We start from the raw sequence: 24,766 nt of genomic DNA on the forward strand, positions 1-24,766 counted from the left end.
GTATACTTGTTGTAAACAAAAAGTCAGGAAGTGTGTGTTTGGTGGAGGATTTCTTTGCTGTAACAACGCTTCTCGGCAAGACATCTTACACCGTTGGAAAGCCTGTTCATCTCCCTTTTAAATGGCGCCACATGGGTAAGGAACATGCATTTGTGGGATGAGCAGCAGAGCTGAGCATGTGGGCTGCACCCATGAAAGATTTGCCAAATCTTCTCTGTTTTGCTGTTGCTATTGACTCTTGTGTTGAGCTTCTGGCACCCCGGGTGCTGCCAACCAGCTGCCTGATAGCAGCAAGGTGGCCCAGCGGTTGGCGCTATTTCCTCACAGCAAGTAGGTCCTGGGTTCGAACGCTGGCCATCCCAGGTCCTTTCTGTGTGGAGTTGACATATTCACCCCATGTCTGTGCGGGTTTCCTCCGGGTGCTCCGGTTTCCTCCCGTCATATACGTTAGGGTTCATACTCCTGGCTGCGCCCCTGAGCAAGGCACAAGAACCGGAGTTGGTCCCCGGGGTGCTGCACGCAGGTGCCCACTGCTCCTAGTGTGTGTGTATAGGATGGGGAAAATGCAGAGTATCAATTTCCCCACCGGGGGGGGGGGGGTTGTTGTTGCTCTTCTTCTTCTTCTTCTTCTTCTTCTTCTTCTTCTTCTTCTTCTTCTATCATACAGGGTCCTATCCCTAAACTCTTGCCGTAAGGCCAGCCAGCAGAAAAGGATGACACGTATCACACTGTAGGTTTTTTTTTTTCTATAACTGAACTGAGAAGCTCCAATCTCCCCTTTCCAGGAGGCCGTTGGTTGGGTAGTTTGTAGGTCAGAGTTTGTGGGGCACTTTTGTTCGTGCCGATATCAAACCAGAAACCTTCAACTGGACGCGATATATTAAATGTGCCTTTAGCATCCAATGGTGACAGAGATGAGAAAGACTTGGACTGGGACAAACCGGATGCTGTTTCTCGTTTTCCCCAGAAGGCTGAACAATCATGATGCTTTATCCTTGACCCAGCCGCGCTAACAGCTAAATAACAGCTAAATAACAGCTTATCTTGGGTGAGTGACATCATTCAAGAGGCGATGAGCATCACTTCCTGACCAGTAAACGATTACTTAACACACCGGCGTTGCCTTTATCCTGCATGAAGATAAGGGGGCACATCAGAAGTTACGGAGTGGAGTCACTAACCCACACACATGCAGCACTTGTGTAGTTAACAAACAAGCAGGAGACCATCCAGAGCCATGGAGCACCTGTACTGCACCTGTACTGCCCCTGTACTGCCCCTGTACTGCCCCTGTACTGCACCTGTACTGCACCTGTACTGCACCTGTACTACACCTGTACTGCACCTGTACTGCCCCTGTACTGCACCTGTACTGCACCTGTACTGCATCTGTACTACACCTGTACTGCACCTGTACTGCACCTGTACTGCCCCTGTACTGCACCTGTACTGCACCTGTACTGCCCTGTACTGCCCCTGTACTGCACCTGTACTGCCCCTGTACTGCCCCTGTACTGCACCTGTACTGCCCCTGTACTGCACCTGTACTGCACCTGTACTGCATCTGTACTGCATCTGTAGTGCACCTGTACTGCCCCTGTACTGCCCCTGTACTGCACCTGTACTGCCCCTGTACTGCACCTGTACTGCCCCTGTACTGCACCTGTACTGCCCCTGTACTGCCCCTGTACTGCCCCTGTACTGCCCCTGTACTGCCCCTGACCACAGTTTGCCATGCATAGCCCATGGCAGCAGTTGTGTGCGCTGTGGGGGAAAAGGAACGGTGTCTCCTGCGTTTGGCATCACTCATTTGACCTTTTTCCATGTAGCATGGTGTGACAATCGTCTGTAGGCCACGACAACGGGTATAAAAGTCTAGAGTACTTTTTGAACCTTTTTCAAATGTGAAACTAGTGGGCTTTCTCATTCTATTGATCAACACAGGAAGTTGAATCAGTTCATCTGAACGCGACATTTATTGACAGAAACGTGTCATCTCTCAACATGTACTAAGTGACCTCTTCAGTCTCAACTGGCTGCAGGTGTCCCCACCCTTATAAACAATACAGGGACTGCACTGTGTTGTTTATAAGGGTGGGGTACCTGCAGTCAGGTGAGACTGAAGAGGTCACTTAGATGATGATGAAACGTGTCTGTCAGTAAACGTTGTGTCCAGATGAACTGACTCACCTTCCTGCGAGTTCCTTACCTGGATGACTGAGCATGCGTGAGGCTCTACTGATTAACCTGCCCCAAGAGCAAGAAACCACAGTCAACGCAGTTTAAATGACACCAGTGTCAGTTTGACACTGACTCTGGTAGTGTTTGTCTGGGTTGTTTTGAAGCCTTACCCTCAATCGCCATCATGTCCCTCAGCTCCTTGTTTAACAGCTCGAACTTCCTCTCCAGGTCCTGCTCTTCCAACCTGTCAACCAGGATAGATGCATTAGAAGAAGTATTTACTTTGGGTCTACGTCTTCGTGCAAGTTTTGGCTGGTACATAAAGAATCATGTGCACAAGAATATCCCAACATCTGTTGTAGCAGGTTTTGACCTGCATTTTAGAACATTGTTTCATATTGTTCGGTCAAACTCCCCAACAGCTATCAAGTAAACGGATGCACTGAGAAATCGAGTCTCTGTGGCTGCCCGAGGCTCGGTAGACAGGGACTGTACCCGCTCCTCATCAGCCGGCCTATCAGCAGAGTTCTTTAAAAACCAGTGTCTCCATTGGTCCTTGCATCTACTACTACTACTTACACTACTACTACTACTACTACTACTACTACTTTCGGCTGCTCCCGTTAGGGGTCGCCACCGCGGATCATCTGTTTCCATTTCCATTGGTTCTTTCATGTTGTCAGTCAACGTTCATGTTCACAAGCTTCTTGGGCAAAAGTGGGGGGGTGGGTTATTTTGAAGGATGTTTTCAAATTAAAGACAGCTCTTGGTAACTTCCACCCAGGATTGCTTATCGCCACTTTAATACCAAAACTTACTAGCAAGTTTGTAAATCCAATACTCGTGATTTACTTAGCTTAACAGTTTTCCTGCTATGGCTGGCAGCCATACCAACATGGACACTGGCTCTGCCAAATGACAGAAGCTAAGCAGGTGTGGGCTTGGCTAGTACTTGGATGGGAGACCTCCTGGTCTTCCCTCTGGTGCTAATAAATAAAAATCCCAATGCCCCAGGGAAGCGAGGGGGACACTGTGCTGAGATGCCGTCCTTTGGACGAGACGTTAAACTGAAGTCCTGACTCACTGTGGTCATTTAAGATCCCGTGGCACTTATCACAAAGACTAGGGGGTTCCCCCATGTCCTGGCAAAACTCCCAGCCTGCCTCTCTCCATCTGGCCACCTAACCATCCCCCTGTGTGATTGGCTCAATGATTCCTCCCTCTCCACCTCAAGCTGGTGTCTGGTGAGCGTTCTGGTGCAAAATGGCTGCCGTGCATCACCCAGGTGGTGCTACACATTGGTGGTGGTTGAGCTGAGTTACCCCCTTCACTGTGAAGCGCCTTGGATGTCTAGATAAAGCGCTATAGAAATGTAATCCATTATTATTATTGTTGTTAAATATATGGGCAATGAATAATGCAGAAGGGGAAATGTAGTTCCACCAGTGTGCTGCAGGATACGTTCAGACAGAGGCATTTTTATCACGTGGTGGAACTAACTTAAATCTAGAGGGGGAAATGACTGGCACTGAGATTTTACTGGACTGCAGTGATCCTGTCGAGGACAGGTGAGTCCAACATAGGCCGTAGAAACAGAGTTTCTACGGCCTATGTTGGGGGTTGGCAACCTGCGGCTCTAAGACCCTCTCCAGTGGCTCCCTGTGGCTTGAACTCATCCACCTTCGTCACCCAGCTCACTGTACCAGCCCCCATATCCCTGTGGATTAAAAACTCCCTGACAGACAGGAGGCCGCTGGTGAGGCTGGGGAAAATCACATCCAGCACCCGGACAATCAGCAGTGGTGCCCCCCAGGGATGTGTTCTCCCCTCTACTCTTCTCCCTCTACACAAATGACTGCACCTCAAGTGACACATCCGCTAAATTCCTGAAGTTTAAGGATGATAACAACCATCAGCGGCCTTATCTGGGATGTTGACGAGTCTGCATATAGATGGGAGGTTGAACAGCCGGCCCTCTGGTGTGACCATAACAACATGGTGCTGAACACACTAAAAACAGTGGAGATGACAGCGGCCTTCAGGAGGAGCCCCCCAACATTGCCCCCCCCCACCAACACCACCATACTTAACAGCAGATTTCTGGGTTCCACAATCTTCCAGTACCTAAGGTGGGCATCCAACATAGACACAATCCTCAAAGAGGCCCAGCAGAGGATGTACTTTCTCCACCAGCTGAAGAAGTTCAACCTGCCTCAGGAACTGCTGATTCCAGTGGGTTCTGTGAACATCCATCACCGTCTGGTTTGGCTCGGCCACCAAACAGGACTGGGACAGACTACAACGGACAGTTAAGTCTGCAGAGAAAGTCACTGGTGCCAACCTGCCCTCCATTCAGGACTTATATACATGCAGAGTCAGGAAACGGGCAGGAAAAATCACTGCAGACCCATCACATCCTGGTCACAAGCTGTTCCTACTCCTCCCCTCTGGCAGGCGCTACACAGCACTGTACCCCACAACAACCAGATATAAAAACAGTTTCTTTCCGCAGGCTGTCATTCAAATGGACACTTAACGCTGTCAATAAATCCAACCATGTTGTATATACTGTACTGTACATGTTGTATATACTCTACTGTACATGTTGTATATACTGTACTGTACATTGAACGTATACTGGTACACTCTGTCATCTCCATCTACCACAGGCATGTATGTAAGTAAGCTGCTAACAACTGTTTCAGCATCTTTGATATATTTTCTGCACCACTGCACCTTATCACCTCTTATTTCACCTGTAAAAGTCAATCCTTGTGTATATATGTGAAGATTGTTGTGTCATAGTGTTGTTCTTCTACGTTAAGTACACTGGGAAAGCCACGAAACCCATGTCACATTCCATGTATGCGCAAACCGACATGGCCAATAAATAGGATTCTGATTCAGATTTGATAGTAAAGGTTGCCGACCCCTGGCCGAGGTCAACACTCTCATTCTTTGGCTCATTACCCAAACCTTAGGATCGTGGAGGACAGTCTGCTTCAACGCCCACAATGCACATATCTAACACTCATTCTGACAATCCTATTTATTATCAGTCATGAGAAGGACCCCGAAACCCTACACAGTAAAGTCAGGAATTGATCATTTAACTCTCAGAATGTAAAAACTGAACTTCATGGATCAATTTTTCAGTCTGGAAGTGAAATGATCCCTGTTTTGCGGGAGGAGCTTGACAAAGGTCCGGTGACTGAATCTGTTAGTTGTTTCGTCATATCTGAGGCTATATGTGTTGTATTAACTCTCAGATCTACGTATATGCTATAGACCAGTGTTTCTCAACCGGGGGTCCGCGGACCCCTAGTGGTCCGTGGTGTAATTGCAAGGGGTCCGTGAAAATAAAATATCTTTAAAAAAAAAGATCCTATGACGTTTATAGAAATAGGATTATTTTACTCAAATGTGACTGAGACCTGTATCTACCTAAACTATAAAGGGTAACAGGACTTTTTTCTCTAATTTCATCTGTTTCACAAGTGTAATTTATTGTATTTTAATAAGAGATCTCGCTCCCGTTTGCATTGTTAAAAGTTACTGCATAACAATTCTGTTGTTACATGTATCTGAAAGTTACTGAATACATATTCTGTTTTGTTACATATATCTGAAAGTTACTGCATACATATTCTGTTTTGTTACATATATCTGAAAGTTATTGAATACATATCCTGTTTTGTTACATATATCTGAAAGTTACTGAATACATATTCTGTTTTGTTACATATATCTGAAAGTTACTGAATACATATTCTGTGTTGTTACATATATCTGAAAGTTACTGCATAAGAATTCTGTTTTGTTAACTATATCTAAGTTACAACTGAAAGCTCTTACTTTTGCCCCAAAGAGTGAATAAATGCTATAATGCAATTTAAAATGCAGTTTCTACTGTTTCTATCAAATTGCAACCCCCCTCCCCCAAGATCAGGTGGAGGGGTCCTCAGGGTAGATCAAAAATACGCAGGGGCTCCAGGACCCCAAAAAGGTGGAGAACCACTGCTCTAGACCAATAGGTGACGTAAAGAGCAGAGAGGGCTGGGTATTCTCCGAGACCAATTCGGTAAACACCACATTTTGGTAAACAATTTGGTGTAGTGAGGCGGCTTTATTGGCACGAAGGACGTCAAATTCATGACACTGTAATTGTTTCAGACATGCTACGGAAGTTGCAGCTGCAGAAGAGAAAAGCCTTAAGCATGAGTGGCGTTCAGAAGACCTACGGTGAATGGCCTACAGGCCTCGAAGATGTCCTGGCAAATCATTTGACAGCTCAGCAGAGGAAAGGCATAAAGTTAGCAAGACTGTTTGTACTGGGGGCAGATTAATGCTGACTTGACACAAGACCTTTTTAGAAGGTGGAAGGAACACGATGAGGAACTCTCCAATCCAAGAAGGAAACGGGTGACTTCACATTTTCTATACATCACGCTACTTGGACAGCCTGTGAAAACAACTTCTCAATCTCTTACAGATAATGGTGATGACAAAGCTTGGCATTTTACTGATTCTGTCCAGAAGCAGCAATCATATGTTTATTGGTAATGGTGCATGTAGCCAAAGACGTGTAACTGTTTCGACGAGTACACAGTCGCAGTGATGGCATACATCCAGTTCTGTGTGGACCAATGTGTCCCAACCAAAACCTCGATGTTGTACAATAATAGCAAACCATGGCTCTCAAAAGAACTAGCTGCAGTACGCAGGGAAAAATAATTCTCCCTTTAACAGTGGAGACCGGGAGAAACAGAACCAGGATCAGGAACACTTTATTGGTCACTTCATGCACTTGTGAACATGAAATGAAACGAAATGCGGTTTCCCCCAGCCCACAGCAGTGCAACACAAAGACAACAACACATCCAAAAACTACAAGAACACACATATCCAAACTAAACAACAAACAAACAAATCACGGTCCAAGGTCTGTCCACGGTCTGCATGCGTTAGCAGTTAGCTTAGACCGCCCCGCTTCCGCGTCCTGTCCCCTCAGCATTTCCTCCTTGGGCACAGCTCCAGGCAAGGGCCATGGTCCCTGGGCCCACCGGACGAAGCAGACCAAGCTCTCCCAGCCAATCCAGCACCAGCCCCCCCAGCCAGACACCCTCGACACGCCTCCCTGCACTCCTCACGACAACATCAAAAACACCACAGTCGAGCTGGTTGAACATTACTGCAGAAGAACAGGTCTCTGGGGGGACTCGGATTGCCCAGCATCATAGGCTACTATTGGGACGCTAATGCCCACAAGATCCTGCTCTGGTTCACCTCACCTCAAAGGCAGCTGGTGTAAGATTGAGGCAAAGTCGTGCTCCTCTTCTTTACCCCAAGCTCTCGCGTGTAGCGCCCTACCCCTTTCCCCTTCACAATTCACCTCTAACCCCGTTGTAATAAGCACCTTGAAGATCTGGGCACAGGTCAGGCGCCATTTTGGTTGGTCTTCCCTCCCCCAAGCGACTCCGATATGTAACAATCACTTGTTTATGCCAGCCAAGATGGATCCTCGGTATTCCTTGCTAGAAAGGAGAGGTCTCCGCCATCTGGGAAATTTGTGTATAGATGGTCTATTTGCCAGTTTCGATCAACTGCGTGTGACCTTTAACTTAGACCATCCTGATTTCTTCAGATACCTTCAGCTACGAAATTTAAGGTGGAACTCACTCCCCCCTCTTCCCCCTCTCCCCCCCCCCCCCCCAGTGGCATAGATTTATTACTCAAGGTGGGAACCTTATCCAAGGGCCATGTCTCCTATTTCTACGACCTTTTATCCCCAGTGGATGAGTCAGTCATTAATAAGATTAGAGTTTGTTGGGAAAAAGAACTGCAGACCACCTTTTCAGATGCCTTCTGGAAAAAGGCTCTAGAAGCTGTCAACTCCTCCACTAGTTGTGCTAGGCTCAGTCTCCTACAGTACTTCATAGACTCCATTATAGCAAGGCTAAGCTCGCCAAACTTTACCCAAGCAAAGTGGATGAAAGTTGTGAAAGATGTTCCCTCGCCCCTTGCGATTTGGTTCATATGTTCTGGTCATGTCCCAAACTACCTGGCTTCTGGCATTCATTTTTTAACATGATTTCAGAGATTTTGAAGTTGCAAATCTGTCCATCTGTTCACATAGCAATCTTTGGTAGACCCCCCAGACAAAATCACTACAACGGCTATCCAATCTAATGTTATTGCCTTTGCCTCTTTAATCGCCCGTAGAAAAATCCTCATCCTTTGGAAATCCTCTCAGCCACCCTCTATTAAAGCGTGGCTACGGGACATTTTGTTTCTACTTAAACTGGAAAAAATAAAGTTTACACTGAGAGGCTCCTCTGATAGGTTTTACTCTCACTGGAAGCCGTTGATTGAGTATGTTGATTGCCTCCCTCCTGGCGAGGTGGCGCCATAGAAATTGGGCTTGGGCCGGCCTGAGGTCAGTGAATGTATTGCGGTTTGCCCACCACATACACAGCCAGCAATTACCCAACCTCACAAAACACAGGAAGGCCATTAAAATGGCTCAGATGCAAGTACAGTAGTTATTCTTTTATGTATTTACTCGCTTCTTTATTTTATTTATTTATTTATTTTCTCTAACGGGAGCAGCCAAAAGTAGAAGTAATAGTAGATACTTCAAGAGTTAAGTATTTGTCAAAAGTTTTGGATGTCATTCTCCATGCAGTTTTCTTTTTAATTCACTGAATAGCTCCTTATATAGCAATCATCATCAATTTGCCAAACAACATCGGCCAATATGGCCGATGATTTTGACAAAAGGTACTTAGCAACTGCTTGAGATTTAGCTAGTATAACTACTACTACTACTACTACTACTACTAGTAGTACTTTCGGCTGTTCCTGCTAGGGGGCGCCACAGCGGATCATCCGTCTCCATCTCTTCCTGTCCTCTGCATCTTCCTCTGTCCCACCAGCCACCTGCATGTCCTCCCTCACCACATCCATAAACCTCCTCTTTGGTCTTCCTCTTCTCCTCTTCCCTGGCAGCTCCATATTCAGCATCCTTCTCCCAGTATACCCAGCATCTCTCCTCCACACATGTCCGCACCATCTCCATCTTGTCTCTCTTGCTTTGTCTCCAGACCGTCCAACCTGAGCTGTCCCTCTAATATACTCGTTCCTAATCCTGTCCTTCTTCATCACTCCCAGTGAAAATCTTATCATCTTCATCTCTGCCACCTCCAGCTCCTCCTCCTGTCTTTTCATCAGTGCCACTGTCTCCAAACCATACAACATAGCTGGTCTCACTACCATCTTGTAAACCTTCCCTTTAACTCTTGCTGGTACCCTTCTGTCACACATCACTCCTGACACTCTTCTCCACCCACTCCACCCTGCCTGCACCCTCTTCTTCACCTCTACTCCTTGCATCCTCACCATCCCACTGTCCTCCCTCTCATTCACACATAGGTATTCTGTCTTGCTCCTACTGACTTTCATTCCTCTTCTCTCCAGTGCATACATCCACCTCTCCAGGCTCTCCTCCACCTGCACCCTACTCTCACTACAGATCACAATGTCATCCGCAAACATCATCGTCCATGGAGACTCCTGCCTGATCTCGTCCATCAACCTGTCCATCACCATTGCAAACAAGAAAGGGCTCAGAGCTGATCCTTGATGTAATCCCACCTCCACCTTGAACCCATCTGTCATTCCAACCCCACACCTCACCACTGTCACACTTCCCTCATACATATCCTGCACCACTCCTACATACTTCTCTGCCACTCCTAACTTCATCATATAATACCACACCTCCTCTCTCGGCGCCCTGTCGTATGCTTTCTCTATAGGGGATGTGGTTAAAACCGAGAATATTTGTGGGGAAATGTTGACATAGTGCACAGTTCATATTTTCAGGCAAATGTGTGCTGCCAATGTCTTACAGTAGCTGCAAGTGGTCCTGTCTCCTTATCAGGGCATTCTTCTTATTGACCAACATGAACCACTCCTGAATCAGCCTCTCCTCCTCCACCTTGTCACTTCCTGGAGAGACAATTTGACAATAGCATCGACTTATTTTTCAGTTATGATCTGCCTGTCTAAATGACTGATTCATACATACTTATAAACTGAGCTCTGTTTCGTTATGTGTACAGCCAGTGATATGTTGCAAGCACCTCTGTTATTTTGCACTACAGAATTTGCAGGTTTTGTTGTTAAGTTTTCCTTTGCGAGATCCATTTCAGCAACTCACAAAGCATACAGGTTCTCCACTTCCTGATTTCTCTCATATTGATACTGATATACGTTAACGATCCCCGTGGGGAAATGATTCTTTGCATTTAACCTATCCGAACCGTGTAGCGAGGAGCAGTGGGCAGCCGCTGTTCAGCACCCAGGGACCAACTCCAGCTCGTCTTGCCATGCCTTGCTCAGGGGCGCAGACAGACGTATTAACCCTAACATACATGTCTTCTGATGGTGGTGGGGAATCCAGAGCACCTGGAGGAAACCCACCACAGACACAGGGAGAACATGCAGACTCCACACAGAGGACGACCTAGGATGACCCCCCCCCCCAAGGTTGGACAACCCCGGGGTTCGAACCCAGGCCCTTCTTGCTGTGAGGCGACAGCGCTAACCACTGGGCCACCACGCCGCCCAATTCCGACGGTCCCTTGCCTGTTTCCATCAGACACCTCAGTTTCCTCTCAACCACGTCTGCTCTGTTATCGATGTGCTTCTGCTCTGCTTCCAGGGCCTCCATCTCACTCAGCACATACTGGCTGGGGTCCTACATTCATTTACATGCACATGTGCACACACACACACACAGACACACACACACACACACACACAAGAACAAGAAATTGTGCTAGCTAATATTAGGACATGAACAGGAGGTACTGTGAAGACAAGGTCAGATCAAGAAATACAATGGTGCCTATTCTCATGAGTGCAGCTGACCTGGCCTTCCTCCAGTCTCCTCTCCTCCCCAGAAGCCACGGCTTCTTTTTTATCTGTAATACAGTTGCAGAAAGTACACATGAAACATTTCCTAAACTTGGATCAAAGTATAGATTAAGTATACTGGGTAAAACAATGACTGTCATGCGGATGAGAGGAAATGAGCGTGATTAAAGCAGAGGATTTCCTTTATCTAAGGGAGTAAACAAAAAAAAAACTATTTTTAAAAATTCTATGTGGTTATTCTTAGTGCTGCCTCCTTGAGGACGGCTCACCTGTTTCAGACGTTTTCCAGTTAGTTAAACTCTCTTCTTGCCCCGTGACCACCTGAAACGGAGAGACACAGTTCTTCAGAAATCACACGGAGTGGAGAGAGAAATGCAGATGAGAAAACAGAAAGGATATTTCCTGAGAAAAGGAAGGAAGAAAAGCAAGGGCCAAGTGATGTGGCAGCTCCAAAGGCAGCTCGGGTTCGCTTCTGACTGTATCCTGCAGGTTAAACGCTAAAGGTTAACGTCTCGGGGCATCCGGGCGGCGTAGCGGTCTAATCCGTTGCCTACCAACACTGAGATCGCCGGTTCAAATCCCCGTGTTAACTCCGGCTTGGTCGGGCATCCCTACAGACACAACCGGCTGTTTCTGCGGGTGGGAAGCCGGATGTGGGTGTGTGTCCCGGTCGCTGCACTAGCGCCTCCTCTGGTCAGGGGGGACGGGGACTGGGGGGAATAGCGTGATCCTCCCACGTGCTACGTCCCCCCGGTGAAACTCCTCACTGTCAGGTGAAAAGAAGCAGCTGGCGACTCCACATGTAACGGAGGAGGCATGTGGTAGTCTGCAGCCCGGCAGCGGGGGTGGAGCAGCGACCGGGACGGCTCGGAACAGTGGGGTAATTGGCCGGATACAATTAGGGAGAAAAAAGTGGGTGGGGGGGAATCCATCCATCCATCCATTCATTGTCTTAACCGCTTATCCTGCTCTCAGGGGTCACGGGGAGGCTGGAGCCTATCCCAGCAGTCATTGGGCGGCAGGCGGGGAGACACCCTGGACAGGCCACCAGGCCATCACAGGGCCGGGGGGGGGGGGGTCCCAAAAAACAAAGATTAAAGGAAGAGTAGGGCCATTAAAGAAGTACTTGAGTATATAAGGGAGTACAGCTTTGTAAAGACTGATGAATTTACTTTGAATTAGGGTGAATAAGAGAGGGATGAAATGAAAGAAGAAGAGGAAATTCTACCAGTAGAGGTTCAACGTTCAGCTAGCCCGCTAACAGAGGGAGCAGTGAATAGAGATTGATGATGACAATGTGGAAAAAGACATGGTAGGTCCCTTACCACTGATGATTCTCCATCATCTACCGAACCGCTCCTCCGTTGTGACCTACGCTTTTTGACCAGATCGGCATCTTTGACGTGAGAGAAACCAGACTTGGACAGGAAGTGAGTCCTTGGTGGTGCGACGGGTGCTGCCCCTGCACCCTGCAGCTGTTTGGTTCTGGCAGGCGGGCCTGTGTTGCCACCTGTTTCAGTGACTCTGGTGCTGTCCCTATCCGCCGTGGCAGCGCTCCAATTTGTCTCAAGAGTGATACCCTCCTCCTGCAGCCTCTGGACACAGTAGCGAGCAGCTGCCTCGGGGTCAGCAACCTCATGACTCTCTCTTTGTCCCGCCACGGCATAGCTGGACTCGCTGCTGTCCTTCTCTATATGAAGCACGCTGAGCTCTTGGCCCATGAAGTGGGTGCGGATCTGGTTGAGGTAGGTCATGACAATGAGGCGGTCAGGCACAGCCAGCAAAACCATGTCTGAAGGCTCCATCAACCTGGAGATACCCAGCTCAGCAAAGCCATCAAACGCCTGGAGATTACAAAAAGTATAGCTGGTGTATTAGATTAGATGGCATTAATAGAAAGAAAGTAGAAAGTTCATCTTGTTTTTTGATGTTGGTAAGGTTTTTATACGATAATCGATCGTCAGTCACCTTTTTGTTGTTGCGTTTGATGTCGTAAGGGTCAAGCAACTCAAAATCACTAAACAGAAAAAATACATAATCAATACACAGTACAGTGACACTATATGGACATGAGAAGGAAAGATCACACTACGTCTATGAGCCAAATCTTTCTTTCTTTAACCGTTTCTCACATCTTTTCTGGGAAGAAGTGATGAAGAATGGCACAGAAGGCCAGGCCATTCCTCCAAGAGGTGGTGAAGTTGGTTAGCTTGACCCCCTTGTGACCCTGCGTAACTTCTCGACACCACTCCAATAGAGTTTGACTGGAGGTCACTAAGCTTGGGCTCTGGAACACATGAAGTATCACAAGAGAGAAACTTCCTCTAACTTAGCTTTTATTCTGTGATTCATCAGTACAACATGGCAAATGAAAACCTTTTGACTTAGTCTATGGGAACATACGTCACTGGAGGGAGTACCATCTTGACCCATTTCCTGGGCATCTGCAGGTCTGTGTTTCTGCGGCGTTTGCTTAACTGCTGAGGGGACACCAGATTCTTGTGAGTCGCTGTCACCTTGATAAGACCCGGGTAAACGCTTCTTCCCAAGAGGCACTAAATCCGGCGGCCCTGAGGATTCCTCTGCTGCCTCCCCGCGGCTGGAAAAATAAACATAAAAACAAAGCACACAATTTAGTAACGTATACAATTGTCTTGAATCAGTTTATTTTTGTTGCACATAAGATAAAACAAAACCCTGGTTAAGGACGAATGATTATCGAAACGATTATGTGAATGAAAGTAGAAACAGTTATTGTCAGATTAAATGATTAAAAATCTTATGGAAAAAAATGAATACTAAGATGCACTGACGCAAAAAAAATGCAAAATTTTGAACCTTATCATGCTTGAGTAAACAACTTACCTCTCCTCAACTATACCACCAGCAGCTACATCTACTGAAACAAAGTAAAAGTCCACCTCTTCAACGCCCATTTCTTTGCTCAGCTTCATCTCCACTGATTCGTTGTCTTTATCGCTCTCTACATGCAGCCAGTCGTCTTGAGTTGACGTGACAGTCTGAGCAAAGCTCTTGTCAGACCCTGTTCCAATCAATAATTCAGTGTCAGTCTGGTCGGGCACCACCTCCTTAGTTTTCACACTGTCCTCTGTAACAACAGACTTATCTGTGAAGGTCCAGCCTTCAGCACTCTCTTCCAGCGACTCCTCGTTGATGGCACCTTCCACAGACTCTGGTTGAAGAAAAACCGCTTCGGCCATTTCAGCGTCTTGTTCCAGCTCTGATGAGACATCTGCTCCGGGGATTGCAACAAAGTCTCCCTCAGAGATCATACTTGATTCCAGTAGTGTTGAGCCTTCCCTTATTTCCTGACTGGTGGGAGCGCTAACCTCTGGCTTACTCTCAGAGGATTCTGTGTCTAAGGGGAACAGAGTATCTGCAGGTGGGCTACTTTCTGGGAAAGTTGCACTGAGACGTTTTTTGGGTCGAGGCATTGGAACGGGCAAGGGTGATTGCTTATTCGGTTGAACTGCTGTGTCTGGTAGACATGGAGATACTGAGCTAGAGAGTGTGACGTCATCAGTGAACGATCCACTTAGAGGTCTCTTTACCCTTGGTTTCGGAACAGGCAAGTCAGAGGATCCAAGTGTCTGCTCTGAGCTGTCATCGTCCTCTGCTTTAACTTTCTTCACAACATTAAGTCTACCTTTCCTTTCCCTCAAAGTGACCACTGCCTCCCCAGATGCAGAGGGTTCACCAGGAGGAAGAGGGGGAAGACTACTACTTCTTGTGCCATGCTGAGGAGTTACCAGCCCTTCAGATGCTGAGGCAACAGGGGATCGTCCCCTCGGCCTGCTTGGCTGGGCTTCTTCTCCGTGGGAGGCCCTTCTACTCTTGGAAACATCTGATTGAACAGAGGAGCTTTCTTTTGCACAGGTAAAATCATCTGGGAAGGAGCCACTGAGACGTTTCTTCACTCTGGGGATTGGGATAGGTAGAGATATTGGTTTGTCCTTTCCGTTTTCTGATATTGTGTCCTCTGCTTTCTTAGGGAACGTGTTGTCATCCACTTTGTCAGATGTGCTTTTTTCTATCTGCAGCTGATTCGTTTCTTCTCCGTCTCTCCCAACTAAATTAGTCGGTACATTCTCTGTCTGGGCCGGAACTACAGACACCTTGTTTGTAGCATTCAAAGCCTGTATTGTAATTGTCTCAGCAGTACCAGTTTTACCCGAGGTCACTTTTTTGCTAAGTCTTGGGGGGGCTATCTTTCTGATAGTGGAGAGAGGGGTAGTCCTTTCAACACCAAATTCAGGGAACAACTCTGGTTCCTCCATCGATGGAAGGCCATCTTCAATCTTTGTTGTCACAGAAGGAATGACAATTTCTGTGGCAGTCTGTGGAGGTTTACTCTCCGTGATGGTGGCTATCTGAGGCTGTTCTTTACTGAAACTGTCTTTTCTTTCAGTCTGTGGAGGGGTAGGGTCAGTAGATGTTTGACTGGGTTCGTCAATGTTTCGTGAAGGCTCGGGAGCACTTGACACATCAGACCTCAAAGAACAAGGAATAAAAAGGTAAGGTGCAGAACTAACTTGGGCATTGAAATCCTGCTGGTTATCAGGTTTTAGATCACATTTTGTAGCCAAGCTGTCCTTTCTCCTCAGGGGCTTTTGAGGGGGTTCCAGGTTAGGTAGTAAAACTTTTTTAGTTTTTTGCAGAGCTTCAGATGACGGGCTACCATCTCTTCTTTTTCCACGACGAGGAGGGACAGGATTTGTGGGTATTTGCAAAGATTTACATTCCTCTCTCCGTAAGCTCTCAGCTTTTGGGGTTCGCTCTCGTGGTACACTACTATTTCTTTCCCTTAAAGGCTGTGGGAGAACCACCTGTGTAGACGCTTGGGCAGCAACACTTTCTTGGGCATCGGCTTTCTGACGAGACTCAGAAGGAAGGCTACCATCTCTTCTCTTTATCCTGCGAGGGGGGGCAAGCTCAGTGGCTGGCTGTGTTGGAGTGCTTTCACCGGGGGAGTTATCTTTGATATCAACTTTTAGTTGACTCTCAAATGGAAGGATACAATCCATTTTCTGTTTAGAGCGAAGTGAGACAACTTCTGAAGGGATCTTGGCAGACACACCTTCAGGCGCATGTTTGCCATCTGGAGTTAAACTATGCTTACGTCTTCTTGGTCGTAATGGAGCAATATGGGCAGTATCTTTTTCTTTACCACACTCTTTCTTCAGTTCAGGTTCTGAAGGAACTTCCCGCTTGTGTTTTCTACCTCGCTGAGGGATAGTAATGTCTGTTTGTGCTTCGGTTGGAGGGATATGTTGATCATCTGCAGGTTTATTTAGGATTACGTCTCTTTGTTTCTGGGAGTTGTCATCAACCACGGTCTCATTCGTTACAGACTGTACAGCAGAAACAGAGATTTCCTCTTCCCTTGTTGGCTTGCTGCTCAAGAGCAAAAAAGGACAAGCTTCAGAATTTGCTCCTTCATTGTCACAAACAGCATTCAAAATCATATCAAGCCAGACAATCTCCAGTAATTTTGCATTCCGCATTTTGCATTCTGGAAAGCTGTAAGCTAAATCTGCTGACAAGAAAACAGCCCAGCAAGACAATGGCCCAGTTTTGTTGCCACACAGCACAACATATCTTGGTTTTTTAACATACTGCTTCGCTTGATATACATGCGCCTTCTCCTATCATCACAACAGAGCATGAAGAACTACAAAGCCAAGGACAACCTTAGTTTACAACACCCGAGCAACAAATACCATCAAGCATCACACAGAAGCTTCTTAGAGCCATTACGAACACCCAAGACTTTTCTGGCAAACATTAACAAAGACAGCAGAAGACACTGTTATGACCACAAAATCAGAAACGTCTACATTTTCACACCATGCAACCAAACACGTTGAAATTTGGTGGTTCCCCAGACACTCACCCATCATCCAGGAGTGCAGAGGTCGACGCTGCACTAATCTCATCATCCCCTGTTTCAGCCTGACTCCCTACTAACAAACCCTTCCCATGAAACGAAGTCTGGAGTGAATCCTGCTCTGTGAGTAATCTCTCCTCTACATGCCATGGATCACCCGACGCAATCTCTTCCCCTGCACCCTCTAAATCTTCCTTTGATATTTCAGTAATATCTGCTTCCGTCAACGGTGGCCATTTCCTCATGATACTTGGACCCGTGACTCCCAAAAACCCATCATCACTGTCTGTAGTTGGTGATGGTGATCCTGATCGGTCACCTATGAGGTTCCGCATGTAGGGCTCAGCACTTGCCGGAAGCTCGGCGCTGTGTTCGGTCAGAACTATGCCTTTAAACTTAGTCTCCCCTACATGGACTACATCCTGGTTGAGGGCAGTGTTGCCTAGAGTCTGTGGAGAAGAGCTGTCTGATGGGATTATTGTATTATCCTCTGGGTCCTCAAAGGAGGAGAAAATCTTGGGTTGGTGAACAACTTCCGCGTGAGCAGGGCTAGATGGACCCAAAATGGATGCTACCGTTTCGTAACTGTAAAAAACAGATAATTTTGTGAATAACGGAAACCTCGGGCCATGCAAAAGGTGTCAACATGCATGTAACTAATCAAAGATAACAACGGCTAAAGGAAATATTCAAGAGAAACTGGGGGATTTTCGTGGTTCGACCTGACAATCCAGGAGCATCATCCACAAATATTGAGTAAGATGAGGGGAGTGAGGTACATGCATGATAAACACGGGCACTCCAATATTTGTTAGGGTCCAAGCGTTAATAGTTTTAGTTACATATCCGTTATAAGTGTACGGTATATACATAGATTCTTAAAGAGCAAGATCTAAAATGGTTTTGCGGCTGCCATATGCTACGCGGGTCTTGTGTAACATATCAAGAGCTCACACAGTTTTAGAGTGGGGAAAAAGAATGAGTGCACACACTAGGCCACACAGTTTCACACAAATCTTACCCTCTGTGGAAAACACCCACAATAGCTTGTACTAATCCCGAGTTCACGTCTTCTTTCGATTCTGCGTCCTTCTCTGTCACTGTACCCTCTGCCTCCAATACTTCCCAACCTAAGGCTACAGCCGGCTCTGATGAATCCAACAGCTTTTCCACTGGTGTGACTCCTTTCAGTGCAAGTGTCTCTACCAGCTGGCTGCTGAGAATCCAGGCATGAAAGTCTTGATGCATGCTCAACAATCCCGGTAAGGAAATCACAGAAGGTGAGTCAGTTCATGTGGACACAACGTTTATTGACAGAAACGTTTCATCATCACCTAAGTGACCTCTTCAGTCTCAGCTCACTGCAGGTGTCCCCACCCTTATAAACAATACAGCGGCATAACGACCCGAACAAACGACCAGTTTCATATGCAAATTGCCATGACCATTAACGACAGTTACAATGGCCGTGTGTACTATTCACACAGCATTTGGGAATAATTGCAAACACAGCATTGTAAGATGGCAAGAGTTGTATTCTTAGCCCATCCACCCCACCTTCCGCTCGGTTCAGGGATGGTTGTGCTCTCTTCACATAGATGGCCTCTTCTTTTTTTTTTATCCCCCTCCCTCCCTTTTTCTCCCCAATTGTACTTGGCCAATTACCCTATTTTCTGAGCCGTCCCAGTCGCTGCGCCCCTCTGCTGATCCGGGGAGGGCTGCAGACTACCACATGCTTCCTCCGATACATGCAGAGTCACCAACTGCTTCTTTTCACCTGACAGTGAGGAGTTTCACCAGGGTGACACAGTGCACGGGAGGATCACGCTATTCCCCCCAGTTCCCCCTCCCCCCTGAACAGGCAGCCCAATCCACCAGAGGAGGTGCTAATGCAGTGACCAGGACACATACCCATATCCGCCCTCCCACCCGCAGAAACGGCCAATTGTGTGTAGGGACACCCGACCAAGCTGGCGGTAACACCGGGATTCAAACTGGCGAGTCCTGTGTTGGTAGGCAATGGAACAGACCGCTACACTACCCGGACATCCATAGATGGCCTCTTTGACTCCCCATTCAATCCAGCATTCCAAGCATACCAAGGATGTGCACATCCTCATCCCTGAAAGAGTGGCCACTGGCCTGTAGATGGTGTAGACTGTGGAGTCCTGGCCTGTAGATGGTGTAGACTGTGGAGTCCTGGCCTGTAGATGGTGTAGACTGTGGAGTCCTGGCCTGTAGATGGCGTAGACTGTGGAGTCCTGGTCTGTAGATGGCGTAGACCGTTGAGTCCTGGCCTGTAGATGGCGTAGACTGTGGAGTCCTGGTCTGACGTGTTAGCTCTCCTGTGTTGTGCCATCCTCTTGGCTAGCGTCTGTTTGGTTTCCCCGATGTACAAGTCACAGCAATCCTCCTGGCACTTAACAGCTACACTATATTGCTCTGGACCCAATCCTTGGGGTGGACCAATTTCTGGTGCAGCATATTTGGGGTTTGGAAACATCTGAGACGCGATGTTTGGAAAATACACGTCTCAACTGTTCCAAAACTACCGCCACATGCAGAGTCACCACTGGTTTATGCTTAGACACTGTTGTCCTCTGGCGCACTGTTTGGGCGTCTTCCTGGCTTTGACAAACGCCCAGTTAGGATAACCACACTTAGGTAGGGCCTGTTTAATGTGGGATTTCTCCCCTTCCCCGGCCGCTGTGTCTGTGGGGATGTTGTCAACTCGGTGGTACTCGATGGTGGTTTATAGTACCGTAAACCAATACATACTGATCAGTACTTAAGGTTTGACTCTCATCCACTGGAGCACAACCTAGGAGTCCACCCCAAGGATCGGGTCCCCCGGCACAAACAGAGCAATATAGTGTACGCTGTTAAGTGCCAGGGGGATTGCTGTGACTTGTACATCGGGGAAACCAAACAGACGCTAGCCAAGAGGATGGCACAACACAGGAGAGCTAACACGTCAGACCAGGACTCCACAGTCTACGCCATCTACAGGCCAGGACTCCACAGTCTACGCCATCTACAGGCTAGGACTCCACAGTCAACACCATCTACAGGCCAGGACTCCACAGTCGACACCATCTACAGGCCAGGACTCCACAGTCTACACCATCTACAGGCCAGGACTCCACAGTCTACACCATCTACAGGCCAGGACTCCACAGTCTACACCATCTACAGACAAGGACTCCACAGTCGACACCATCTACAGACAAGGACTCCACAGTCGACACCATCTACAGGCCAGGACTCCACAGTCTACACCATCTACAGGCCAGGACTCCACAGTCTACACCATCTACAGGCCAGGACTCCACAGTCTACACCATCTACAGGCCAGTGGCCACTCTTTCAAGGATGAGAATGTGCACATCCTTGATAGGGAGGAATGCTGGTTTGAAAGGGGAGTCAAAGAGGCCATCTATGTGAAGAGGGAACGACTATCTCCGAACCGAGCGGGGGGGGGGGGGGCTGGCTAAGAGTACTTCTGTCACCATCTTACAATGCTGTGATTGCAACTATTCCCCATTCTTCTATGAATACTCCACATGGCCATTGAAACTCTAGTTAATGGTCATGGCGATTTGCATATGAAACTGGTCGTTGGTTTGGGTCGTTATGCCACTGTATTGTTTATAAGGGTGGGGACACCTGCAGTCACTGTATTGTTTATAAGGGTGGGGACACCTGCAGTCAGTTGAGACTGAAGAGGTCACTTAGTTGATGATGAAACGTTTCTCTCAATAAACGTCGTGTCCACATGAACTGACTCACCTTTTTGTGACCAGGCATGAAAGGTTTAAGTCATCATATATAGAGTTCAACACACAACACTGCAAAATAGGTACTCATTTTAGGCAACCGTGATACTGAAATTTTCCATGCACTTAACCGAGGTGTCACCAATGTTTCCTGGCTGCTGCAAACTCGTTTGGTAAGTCAGGAAAGAAAGATATCCGCACACGGGAGTTAGAGCTCCCACATTTTATTCTGCAACGTTTTGACCAGTATATTTCCAAGGCAGGCAAAATGCTATGCGATGCAATCCTTTATCCAGCACCCGCCCTTCTAAGATCTGGGCGCGCACTTGACTGTTTTTGTGTTGTTTGCCGAGTTAAACGGTAAATTTCTTCCTTTTTCACAACAAACCATGCAGTCCATGCACCGGGCTCATCCACTTACCCATTATCTACAGTGACATCGAATCTTTGCTCTGTACTTCCTTTCACTTTATTCTCTGTTATAGAAAGAAACAATCTGTAATACGAACAAGCACAACACTCCTGAACATTTGACACTGAGCTTCACACAGCCAATGAACATGCCTCACCGTGTACAAGCGCTGTGGCTGGATTGCTCAGAAACTTCGAGGGGTCCCCAGGAATGCTTGCTTCTTTGAGATTTGACTGAGATGTCTGTCCATAAGGCACTCCTTGTGATTCCAGTTCCTCGGCTATCCTTTTTTCTTGCTCAACTTGATTCAGTTGTAAAATGGAGGCGAACCCGGGAATTGAAGTCACATTTGAACACGATGGCGCCATCGCCACCATATTTTTTGCGTCCTCTTTATCCGCCACTGCCCTATCCACAATAAAAACCTCCTTATTATGTTGGGGCTTTTCAAAGAGACGTATGGTGCTTGTTATTCCTTGCTGCGTATCCATGCATGCAGAACTAAGCATCCTTGCCGATGGAAAACCTGGGACACGTGAAACACAAGGGGTAGATGTACGTAAACTGACCATGTTTGGTGGTTTATTTGCAACTGGAGCACAGGGGAAACCGCATGTGCGTGCCTCTTTTGGGCAGGATGTCACAATTGTTGTCATACTTTTCACATCATAATCATATGGTGGTTTCTGCATAGAAAGTGGCCTGCTTATCTCAACCATTTTCTTCTGAGGTTTCGACCACAAAGGATTTTCTTCATTTAGCCAACCCGTGCTTGGGACTTCAGCAATAGATGGGAAACCTTTAAGGCTTGACGCTTTAGGGCAGTAAGGCACAAGACTCATCATACTGGGCTCCATCTTGGACGTAACTGGAGGTGCAGAGGGGAACCCAGGAACCCTGGAGGCATTTGGGCAACATGGGAACAGTGCAAACATTGCTTTTTTAATTTCTTGGTCTTGATTTGGATTGTCTATAGAAAAAACAAACTTTTTCTGAAGCTTATCCCAGAAAGTCTTGGGATCGACAAGCCATTCTAGTCTTGCACCTCCTTCACTGGATGCACAACCAGGGAAACTAGACACTTTGGGACAAATGGGTACAAGACTCAACATATTGCATTGAGGGGCAGATGGGAAGCCTGGTGTCCTTGATGCTCCTGGGCAAGAGGGAACCAAAGCAAACATTTTCTTTGCTTTGTCTGTGTCAAGTGTACATCTATCAATTATAGCCCAGCTCTTCTTCAGTGGTCTCTTCATCAGTGCACCCAGTTTGGCATCCCACTCTGTTGCCTCATACCCTTCAATTGATGGGAATCCAGATATGTTGGAAACCTGGGGGCACACGGGGAGTAGGTTGACTACATTAAACCCATAATGCACAACAACGGGGTTTGGAACAGATGGAAAACCTGGAATTATGGCCACTTTAGGACAGGATGGCACAAGATAAACAATATTATTCATGTTCTTCCTGTTGCATCTGGCTCTGTCAATTATGAAGTCCTCTATCCTCAATGGTTTCTTCATCAATGATTCCTTTTCAATTACCCAACCTACACTCTTATTGATTTCAATTGATGGGAATCCAGGTATGTTGGAAACATTGGGGCACAGTGGAACAAGGTTGACAATACTTGGTCCATAATACACAGTTTTAGGGTTTGGAACGGATGGGAATCCTGGAGTTTGTGCTTGCTTTGGACAGCAGGATACCAGGGAAACCATTGCGTTCGTTGTTCTCTTATGTGTTTCAGACTTGTCAAACAATGTGACGTCCTTAGTTTTTCTCTTGCATATTGCCCCCTTGCTTGCTGTCCACTCTTTGCTCATGGTATCATGACATGATGGGAAACCCGGTATACTTGAGACTTTTGGGCTTAAGTTTGAAATACTAACTATATTTGGCATACTTCCAAAGTAAACCACTCTAGGTAGTGGCACAGAGGGAAAGCCTGGAGTCCTGGATTCTTTTGGGCAACTTGGTGTGAGAGATACCATTCCTTTCACCTCTTTGTTTATTTCATAATTCATCAGTATTGATATAGGCTTTTCCTTGATTGGCCTTTCCCAAAATGGCCTGAGAGAAATGTTCCAGCCCTTGCATTCCCCTTTTTGAGTGGATGGAAAACCAGCTATACTGGAAACAGCAGGGCATGATAGCAGAAGCTTAACTATGCTATGCCCATAATAGATGACTCTAGGGTGAGGAACAGAGGGAAATCCAGGGATCCGAGCTTCTTTTGGACAAGTTGGAACAAGAGCTGACATAGATTTCTTCTCTTTATTTAATCTGTCTTCAATTACAACGGCCCTGATTTTTCTCCCCTTATCCCAAAAGGGTTTGTAAGATGTCACCAAGCTTTTACTCAAATGCTTCTCTGATGATGGCACACCTTGTATGCAGGAAACTTTTGGGCAAGATGATAAAAGGCTGACCATATTTTGTTCATTATATACTAAGTTAGGCTGTGGAACTGAGGGAAAACCTGGTACACATGAGTGTTTTGGGCAAGATGGTACTAAAGCTACCATTTCTTTTATTTCATCACTCTGTTTTTCTAATGTATCTGTTATGACAAGTGACATCATCCTCATTTTGTTCTCCGATAGTTGTTCCTGGTCAGAAACCCATGGTCTGTATTTGGCCTCACTGATAGAGGGAAAACCAGGTATGTTGGAAACTCTTGGGCAAGAGGGTAAGAGAGCTAACATGTTTGGTCCATGATACACCGCACCATATTTTGGTAAAGAGGGGAATCCAGGAGTTCTGGTCTCTTTTGGACAGGATGGAACTAGCAGAGTCATTGCCATTCTATTCTTTTGATCATCCTCTGATGCACGCGTTAATAATATTTCCTTCTCTCTTTTTGGGTTATCCCACAGTGGCTGCTGATCTATAATCCATTGTTGTTGTTCCTTGACAAATAGTCTACAGGGCATGCCAGCAATGTGTGTCACGTTGCAACAAGTTTGCAAGAGAGAGGCCTGTTTATGTCCGATTTCAGGGCTTGTTGAAGATGGAAAACCAGGAAGACTCATCTCTGCCGGGCAGGATGGCTTCTTATCCACCATGTGTTCCATTAGTTCTTTCTCTGTTTTCAGTCTATCTAAACATGGTGTAGTCTCAATAGTTGTTTTGTTCTCTTTCGGGGACTTGTCTCCAACTGCCAAATTCTCGAATGACATTTCATCTGTCTGGTTTTCAAAAGAAGGAATTCCATGTTCATCAGCTACTCCTGGGAAATTTGGCTTTGGATTTACAATGATAGGTTCCCCCTCTGCCTTTATTCCATCAGGTTTGGAAGGAAAGACTTGGGCAGTGGCAGCATTTGGACAGGATGGACCCATACTGACCATTCCTCTCATCTGAGCTCTCTCTTCTTGTGACGTGTCCATATTTAGCTCTGTGGCCTCCTTTGTTTCCTTCTCCAAAAGTATACCCTTGTGTGTAGCGCATCTTCCCAACTGCAGGTCTGCGTCAAGCTTTTGAATGGACGGAAACCCTTGTGCACTGGCAACAATTGGGTACGATGGCAGCAAAGAAACCATG

At 46.8% G+C, this 24,766-nt stretch overlaps 2 protein-coding genes across 2 annotated transcripts in view; both read right to left on the reverse strand.

Annotated features, from left to right (window-relative positions):
• Positions 1-2,225, reverse strand: part of si:ch73-40a2.1 (tyrosine-protein kinase receptor TYRO3) — a 33,557-nt gene extending 31,332 nt beyond the window's left edge. Inside the window, exon 1 of the mRNA XM_056300233.1 lies at positions 2,210-2,225. Coding sequence (XP_056156208.1) covers positions 2,210-2,225 — 16 coding nt within the window. The remainder of the gene's footprint in view (positions 1-2,209) is intronic.
• Positions 2,226-2,242: 17 nt separating this feature from the next.
• ehbp1l1a (EH domain binding protein 1-like 1a) overlaps positions 2,243-24,766 on the reverse strand; it is a 66,628-nt gene continuing 44,104 nt past the window's right edge. The window contains exons 11-20 of the mRNA XM_056300234.1: positions 13,525-13,720; positions 13,254-13,408; positions 13,090-13,138; positions 12,447-12,965; positions 11,391-11,442; positions 11,116-11,168; positions 10,831-10,942; positions 10,092-10,191; positions 2,352-2,425; positions 2,243-2,247 (exon numbers count right to left, since the gene is read on the reverse strand). Coding sequence (XP_056156209.1) covers positions 2,243-2,247; positions 2,352-2,425; positions 10,092-10,191; positions 10,831-10,942; positions 11,116-11,168; positions 11,391-11,442; positions 12,447-12,965; positions 13,090-13,138; positions 13,254-13,408; positions 13,525-13,720 — 1,315 coding nt within the window. The remainder of the gene's footprint in view (positions 2,248-2,351; positions 2,426-10,091; positions 10,192-10,830; positions 10,943-11,115; positions 11,169-11,390; positions 11,443-12,446; positions 12,966-13,089; positions 13,139-13,253; positions 13,409-13,524; positions 13,721-24,766) is intronic.

The sequence above is a fragment of the Lampris incognitus genome, chromosome 20 (assembly GCF_029633865.1).
Source record: "Lampris incognitus isolate fLamInc1 chromosome 20, fLamInc1.hap2, whole genome shotgun sequence".
Lineage (NCBI taxonomy): Eukaryota > Metazoa > Chordata > Actinopteri > Lampriformes > Lampridae > Lampris > Lampris incognitus.